The sequence below is a fragment of the Kogia breviceps genome, chromosome 14 (assembly GCF_026419965.1).
Source record: "Kogia breviceps isolate mKogBre1 chromosome 14, mKogBre1 haplotype 1, whole genome shotgun sequence".
NCBI classification, from domain to species: Eukaryota; Metazoa; Chordata; class Mammalia; order Artiodactyla; family Physeteridae; genus Kogia; species Kogia breviceps.
In genome coordinates this window covers 41,512,075-41,520,823 of record NC_081323.1, presented here as the reverse complement: position 1 = coordinate 41,520,823, position 8,749 = coordinate 41,512,075, and the positions used below count along the sequence as shown (strand labels likewise).

Sequence of the window (8,749 nt, the reverse complement as noted above, 5' to 3'; positions counted from 1 at the left end):
ATAATATTCCTTCTTTCCCAAATGCCACATTATAGGTAAAAAGCATAAATTAAAGGCCTGAGAAATAGAGACCCTGAAATATTTAAGATGTTGAAAAACATTATAATATATAATGCAGTTAAAACTAGATTAAAAGCAAAATCTCATAGGACCAAAAAATCTACAATTTAATAATTTAAAAATTGAGTTTCCCAGAAAAGGCTTATAGAGGGGGTTCATGAATAGATCTAAGATACCAGGGACTAGGAGCAGAAGAGAAAGTGCTATGGGACAATTGGTCCACTGTCCCCATTTTGCCACTGAAGGTGTTTTTCTCTAAGAGAATAAAGATAATGAATGGGTCCTCTAACTCAACTTTCTCTGTACTGAGGTTTCTCAACTTCTATGTCCATGTGACTCATCTGAGAATCTTGTTGAAAGACAAATTCTGATTGACTAAGTATGGAATGATGCCAGAGATGCAGAATTTCTAACAATCTCCCAGGTAATGCCAATGTTTCTGGACCCTGGACTGCTCTTTGAGTACAAAGGTCTATGTCAGCAATAACCAGCTGGAAAATTTAATGGAAAAAAATCCCATTCACAAGAACAAAATCCCAGGGTATCTAGAATAAGCCTCAGAAAGATTTTACAAAATCAAAATAAATAAACATTTAAAACTTTTATTTAAACATTATAAAAGAAAGTTTGAATAAATGGAGAGCAAAACTACACTGATTCATGGGACAAGGTAAAATGCTACTTTTGTTGTTAAGGCCTTTTATACCTCACACTCAATGGCTTAAATTACTTATTTGGGTTGAAAAATGTTCTAACTTAATATACATTATTAAAACAAAACAAAGAAATAGAAAATCCTTAGGTGAAAGTGACATCAGGGAATATATAAGTAATAATTTATACCATAATTTTTAATTAGAATATAATGTTGATTATTTGACAGAACTGTGTCCTGTAAAACTCAACAATATTTACCAAAGATGTAGCTTTCTTGCTTTCTGTTTTTATTGAGATATAACTGACATACCACATTATATTAAGATTTAACTTTCTTGATGCTAATTATTCTCAATCAATGGATATTTCAAGAACACAGAGCTAGTGCTCAGTAGTATGGAGAAACATGTCAACTGTGGTTCTAAGGATACATATTTGTGAAAGGGCTCTCATTCCTCTACTTAGAAACCTGTCCACATGTTGCATCTACAAGTCCAAAAAGCAGAACTGTTTTTAAACCTTTCAAACACTAATGCAGAAGCCATGACTTATTAAGTTTATTCATGACTAAAGGCTTTCCACTGATAATCTTTCTTGTCTCATAGAAAAGTCAGGAATATATCTTTCAAAGAAGATTACCAGCTTCTGCTAATTATTTTATGGCATCTGGATGATAAAATAAAAATAAAGCACCTTGGGTTTAATGTCAACTGTCACACAACTGTTTTCTTCATGTTCCAATGACAATGACAGGCACACTTTGTGCCATCAGATAATACACAACTCTTGTCACAAGAGATGTATGAATTCCTAATGGGAATCTGAGAACAAAGACATGAGGTATTGTGTAATAATAATATGTGGATGAGACACCTTAAGGACAAATCATTGAGCAAAATTATTTTTAGGATATCTAGAGTTAGGGTATATTTTACATACCATCCCTATGTATTGTACCTTTCACTAAAACTTATTATGATAGTGGTGCTAAGCACAAAGATATATGAACCACTTTTCTCCAATATTTGCATCATAATATATCCAAAGTAGCAGATAATCCATGTGGGGAAGTAGGTACAACAGGAAAATTATTTTCTCTTTGGTTTAATGACCACATATCAAAATGCTAAAATGACTTTTTCATTTGTGGGTAATTAAGAAAAAGTTTATAGGACAGCTGGTCTAAGTTGGAAAGTCACAAAATTAATGAGTATATTTGTAAAATGTGCACTTAGGGACAACATTTTGTGGTAATGAAGACTGGCCAAAATATGGCCCCATGCAAACCTAAAAAACAATGGAGTTTAGAAATCTTCTCCCATAACTGTTCAGGACAAGAGATTGGAAAGAAAAAACCAAGGCCAGACAACAACTTTTATTTTTCTAGGACTCCACAAGTAGACTTCTTTTCATGTAAGTGAGCTATCTAAGAGCTAACATACATTTGCTTTTTCATTTACTTTCAAATTAGTTGACTATCAGCTTTCCCCTTATTTTACTCATTGTTATTAATCTGACTTGTAGGTGAAAAAACAAGATCTTTCAAAATATCATCTGAAAAGTACTCACACTTCCTGCTTTCAAAACTTACTACAAAGCTACAGTAATGAAAATTGTGTGGTAGTGGCATGAATATAGATATACAGATCAATGGAATAAATTGAGAGCTCAGAAATAAGCCCTAATATTTATGGTCAACTGATTTTTGACAAGGGTATAAAAACAAATCAGAAAGAAGAGTCTTTTCAAAAAGTGTTTTGCCTGCATAACTCTATGTACTGAAAACCATTGAATTGTACACTCTAAGTATGTTAATTTTATATGTAATCACATGTCAATAGAGCTGTTTAATTTTTTTTAATCCATCTGCTACACACCCATTTTACCAAGAAAATGCAATATTTGGGGTCAGGTATCTTATACAAACTGTCAATAATTTGGAAATAACATGTCAGAACTAGTTAGGGGACAATATAAAGGGAACTGAATAACAGATTTGAGTTGTGTATTTGACAAAAGAGGCACACAACACACACCTTCATAGATGAAGCTTTGCTCATATATCACCTAAAAGGCTCACCATACCAGCTAGAAATCAGGCCAGAGAATGCAGTTACAAGAAAAATAGACAGGAAAAAGTCATTGGATTTGCAACACGATGTTCCTTACCTACGGGAGAAAAAAAATCAAAATAAAACCTTGAAATTGCATGTTATGCTGTTGCTGTGTCAGTGGCAATGTTTATGAATGATCAACAGCCATAGGCAAGCTGAAGCATTAGTAGTGAAAACTAATGGGTCTCCAAATTAAAAGATCAATTATCTCTAATGTATACTGGCATTTCTGAACAGAAATAATGGTTATACTATGAGATTTCACCACCTGAGTTATAGATTATTTCTTTAGATTTCTATTTGTTACTTTCTGAAGAACTAACTCAGAGAAAATAATTCTATCAATACTACTAACATCTACACCAGTTAATCCATGTTCATGTTTTAGTTATTCCCATGGGGAGAGGAAGGTATTAGGAGAGGAAGTCATGGGTAGCTACAGAATCAGCCAACTCCTCAGAGGGCATTTCCAAAGTAACTTGTTCCCTATGCACTTGAAATGAATTTTGGAGAAAATGAACGGTGAACAAACCAGTTAGTCCATTGGAACATCATTAAGATTTACCTCCTTCTATAAGTCAGATGCTCTAGGGAGCCACCACCACTTTCTTCTTCACTTCATCAAACTATAACAAGAGAGTTCTCTCAGAGACCCTAGGGTTAAAGCCCACTGGTTTCACCATGAATATGATGGCTGTAAACCTACTGAGACATTGTCAGTCTTTAAGGAACATACTTAATTCCTTCTGGAGATTTTGCCCAACTTTATTATTCTAGGTTATTTACTAGAAATACTCTGGGTTTGTTCTTTGAACCAGTTGGTAAATCTCAGAAATCATCATGGGACTCAGGTTCACAAATGTGTTTAACACTTTGGTTACACAACTCTATGTCAAAGGAACATTGCTTCATCTTTGGGATCGTTCTTCTCTCTGTTGCCTCAGGGATTTAATCTGCTTATAACAATCAAAGAACTTCACTGTTCTACAATTGTTGGGGACAAAGGAACTTAGATTTGGAAAGAACAACTCACTTAGATTCAATTTAATTAAATAAATATTATTTTGTACTCCCTGTATGCCAGAAAAGTCATCTAGATTCTTGGGATCTACAAATGATCAATTAGACATGACCCTTCATGAATTTTAAAATGCACATCAACTTAAATATTATCTTTTTCAAGATTTTTGTTATTTAGACAGAAAATTAGAATTCAGAGAGATTAATGACTATCTTTTTAAATATTCTCTATCATCAAGTGATTTTACTAGGTATCCTTAGAAAATAATTGTCCCAAGTAGGAAAGCATAGCAGAAATCAAAACCAGCCAGTCAGAGATCAGATATTTTGCATGGTAAAACATGAAACCAGAATCTATTCCCAGCCCTACTACTAGCAATTTTGCTTAGCTATTATAGCTTCACTTTCTCTTCTAGAAAACTGGTATAATAAAGCTTGATCTCTCTATATCTTTACAATATCCTTGAAGGATAATTATCATGACCTATGGTTTAGCAAAGTTTTTGACCTCTTGGATCAAAGATGACATGCATTTTAAAGAAGAAATATTAACTGTTATTTCACCATGTTTAGTGAGCACAGGTTTGCATTATTTTCAATCTAAAATGATTTAGCATATAGGATATAGTTTACAATATCTTTTTCTCTCCAAAGAGTAAAGAAGCAATAATTTGAATGTTATTGCAAGATTTTTCTGGAAGATAAAATTTTAAAATGTGTGCAAATGTTCAGTATTTTTTCACTTAAGAATGACATAATTAATTCTTGCAGTTTACTTTCTAAAAATACAAAGATAGTATGGCGAGCTGCGTCTGACCAGCAGAATAACAGTCGCCACACGCTAGATTCTTCTCGTATCACACTTTATTGGAGTACAGCTTGGTTAGAGAAAGATGGAAGGAAGACCCCGCAGCCGTAACGGCAGCTGCCTATATAAGATTCGGGATACTGTGCAAGTCTCTGATTGGTTCATATCGAAGGCATAATTACACGTCGCCTTCGGACTGGTTACTGCTCTAAAACCTTGTTAGCATATCTCAACGCATGCGCACTGGCTACAGGATGGATGACTCAGCTTTTTCTACCCTGCTTTGCGGCAACGCTTTGCCGCGCCCCACATCTCCCCCTTATTTATTTACTATAGCACAGTGAAGTTTTGCCGGTACACATGCTCACACCATGGTGTGCTCACGGTTCAACGGCAGTTTTCCACTGGCACATCCATGACACCCTCCTGCGTGCAATGCCATCATAGGGCGGCAGGGTGCAAGGGCTGTCGATGGCACATCTACGACACCCTCCTGCGTGCAATGCCATCATAGGGCGGCAGGGTGCAAGGGCTGTCGAGACCTAAAACAGAGCTCCCTATGGAGGTGCAATGGCAGCAAGGCCTCTCCGTGCAAGGGCAGTCATCTGGGATTATTCAGGGCAGAGAGCCAGGCTGCAGGGGAATCACCTTCACCGATAGCCAAAAGCGCCTGAGTGAGCAGAACCTTATCTCGACGCGCTCGGATATGAATTCGACAGACCAACCAGAGACATAGCACGATCCCAAACAGGCAGCAGGCTGCAAACGTAGCTACTCCCACCCACTCTTTGAAAAAGGAGGAAGCAGAGGAGAGCCAAGAGGTAAAGTCCCCGAAAGTAACTGGCTCCAGTTTGGTAGCATTAAGCCGCCATATTTGAATCTTCCGTTTCAGTATCATCCGTTCCGCCTCTCGGGACCAATTTCCCGCTAGGAATCTTCCGATCACTCTGCTTTTATTGAGTGCATCTGGAACGAGAAAAGGTGTGACACACACATGGCCTACATGCTGCATGCAGCCCACTTATATGAGGCCATATAAATCATCCATGGCCTCTTCCAATAGATTGATTCTTTCATTGGTAGCTAAAATGCCACTCACAATATGAGCATCAAATCGAGTCTGTTCTTCCAAAATCTGTGAAGTTTTTGTCACAATTTCATTGATTTCTCCTGCGGCCTTAACTTGGCTCGCCATTGCTACACCTGCGGTAACCGCTGCGGTGGCAGAAATGGCTATTGCTGTGACAATGGCGGCAGTAATGCCAAAATCTCTTTTAATACGAAACAAATTTAAAATGGGGAAATTATTTGGATCTGCCCGAATCGGAATAGGTACGAAAGTAGGCACCCGCACCACGATGGCAGTGGTAACCTGAGTCCCATTCCAACACTCAGACAGCCAGCAGTGGCCAGACCTCGTGCAATTTGCACTGTCATTAGTAAGCAGCAGCACAAAGGGCGATTTCACACAAACCGCTGCTGCTGATCTGGTGTAATTATACACTGATTCATATGTTTTCATGATCTTAAGTTTATATCTGGTCCCATTGGAATGTTGCACCGTCCCAGAAACATTGTAATAGGTACCATTACTTTGCTGCAACATGGCCAAAGCAGAGATATCCATGCTGGCCCCCACTTCATTAATCAACAGCCAGGAGTAAAATGGCCACCCTTCAAAAACCCAACGCTCATTAGTGATTTTACTCTTTCTACCCATATAAGACTTCAAATCAGGGGAAAATCGAAAACCTGAGCTAATTTCATATTTCGCTAGGGTTCTATCTTGACACTGGGTGAAAATCGGGGGTGATGCCGTATCTGGCTCACAGTAGGGAGCAACAATGGTCCTATTAGCCAGTACACAAGAAGAGTTTTTCCTTACTGGAACTATGCCTGTATGCTCCAAGGCAAAGGTAGTGACATTTGCCTCGTCAGTGCCATTGATTCCCGTACCCTGACCTTGTTGGGCTCCAGAGGCAATCTGCTGTAACGCTTCCGTCAAAACCTTTAATGGAACTATACTATGCCTTAGTGGGCTTTCCCACGCCTGTAATATTCCTTTTTTCAAAATAATACAATCCTTGTCAGTATCGAAACTGAAACAAAGACTTCTGTTCAAAACTATATTACTAGCATTATAAGGCACCCAATCAAGCTTCAATGGCGTGGTACATGCCGCATTCATGTCACAACTAGTGGAATACAGCATAGGGAGCACTCTACTCTGGGAATGCACCGGCATGGGAACTGGCCAGGTCCGGCTGATTCCCCAAAAAGTCAGGTTCTCTGCCTTGAGCAAGGGAAGAAACATTACGATCATCCATTGTTGCATCATCCGTGCGACACTCGGCATCCCTTTCGAGTTTCTCTTCCACGCTCCGTGTCAATCTTGACGGCACCCAAATCGGGTCCTGATCCTGTGGAGAGACACAAAGAGATCCCCTGGATCGAGCAATAACGCGATCCGGGCCTTTCCATTGGTTGGATAATACATCTTTCCACATCACTGTACTATATTCTTTATGAGTCAATGCCACATGACGCTCTGCAGCAGTCTTATCATCATCATGCACATTCAAAAAATTTATAGTAAATAAGGCAAGTGATACAAGCGCGGAAGCTCGTGCCGCAGCGGGGGCATATAATGGCGGACGAGCACACGGGGAACTCCCATACTGTCCCCGTTCATACTCTGCAGCTGCCTCTTCTAAGGCTGCCTCTTCTTTGGGATTCAATTCTTCCTGAGATAAATGTAAAGCTTTAAACTCATCTAAGAGCGGATACAATCTTGGCGCCTGCCCTTGTTTTTCTGCTTGTTTTTCTTTTCTTCTTCTTGGATTTTTAGGCCTATTTACAGTAGTCCCTACATTTTCGCCTTCTGACGCACTATCTTGACACATACTAAGAGCTTTGCGTCCCCTTTGAATTATATCCTCACATCCTCCCCCTTTGAGACACGAGTGTATCAACCTCCACAACGGGAGGGTGCACCGAGAAAGCTCTCCCAGCTTACTGTGCTCAGTTAGATCTCTTCCGAGTTTTTCCCATGATGGAACAGTCAAGCTGCCAGACACTGCAAACCAGGGTGCAGCGCCATCAATATCTTGTAATAACTTGTTTATGGCTTTCTGTGACAGCTTAAGTCCCCGATCTCTCAATAAGGCTTGAATGGGTTCATGAAACTCAATGGCAGTTTCGGCAGATGAGCTATTCCCCATACCGCCGATTCCTACTGAAAGCAGCTGGAGAACACTCGAACTGTTTACCGACCAGGGGTGCGCACTCGGCCACGCCAACAACACACAAAGGAAGAACGCGAGGACAACAAAAGGAACAAAAGTGAAAGCGAAAATTTACCTGACTGGACTACTCACCGACGGTTCACTCCGACGGTTCACTCCGTGTGTCGAGTTCTGAATCGGTCCTCCATGCGAGGTGCAACGATTCCCGGGTTTCGGCACCACTTATGGCGAGCTGCGTCTGACCAGCAGAATAACAGTCGCCACACGCTAGATTCTTCTCGTATCACACTTTATTGGAGTACAGCTTGGTTAGAGAAAGATGGAAGGAAGACCCCGCAGCCGTAACGGCAGCTGCCTATATAAGATTCGGGATACTGTGCAAGTCTCTGATTGGTTCATATCGAAGGCATAATTACACGTCGCCTTCGGACTGGTTACTGCTCTAAAACCTTGTTAGCATATCTCAACGCATGCGCACTGGCTACAGGATGGATGACTCAGCTTTTTCTACCCTGCTTTGCGGCAACGCTTTGCCGCGCCCCACAAGATAGGATTTTTGTTTAAATAAACAAAGGAAAATATGGTAGGGGAAAGAGGGAAAAGGCAGTACAAACCACATGTGTGGACAATCACAAACATTTAGATGTGACTTGACTGTACTAATGTCTGATAATAAAATTCTCTAGCCTCCATATATAGATGTAGGTATCTTTGTTGCCCTGACATACAGTCCATGTGGTTCTAGACCTAAGGTAACTAGGAAAGGCCTAATGATGTCTGGTTCCTCGACCAAGTGTTTCTGACTAAAGTGTCCTTAGATCCAGAAGGAAGACAGCCATGCACAA

The 8,749-nt window shown here is 39.7% G+C and overlaps 1 protein-coding gene across 1 annotated transcript; it reads right to left on the bottom strand.

Annotated features, from left to right (window-relative positions):
• Positions 1 to 350: 350 nt before the first annotated feature.
• LOC136792598 (uncharacterized) lies at positions 351 to 8,444 on the bottom strand. The gene is made up of 3 exons (XM_067013692.1): positions 6,977 to 8,444; positions 5,567 to 5,625; positions 351 to 551 (listed from the first exon to the last, which is right to left on the bottom strand). Exons 1-3 carry the CDS (start codon positions 7,878 to 7,880, stop codon positions 351 to 353), a joined length of 1,164 nt encoding a protein of 387 aa, XP_066869793.1. The 5' UTR covers positions 7,881 to 8,444.
• Positions 8,445 to 8,749: the final 305 nt, after the last annotated feature.

Coding starts and splice junctions, on each gene's coding strand:
- LOC136792598 (XM_067013692.1), bottom strand. CDS start 7,880: ATGGGGAATAGCTCATCTGCCGAAACTGCCATTGAGTTTCATGAACCC. Junction 5,626..6,976: donor TGATGCAACAATGGATGATC/GTAATGTTTCTT, acceptor TTCTCGTTCCAG/ATGCACTCAATAAAAGCAGA. Junction 552..5,566: donor CGGGAAATTGGTCCCGAGAG/GCGGAACGGATG, acceptor TAAATTTTCCAG/CTGGTTATTGCTGACATAGA.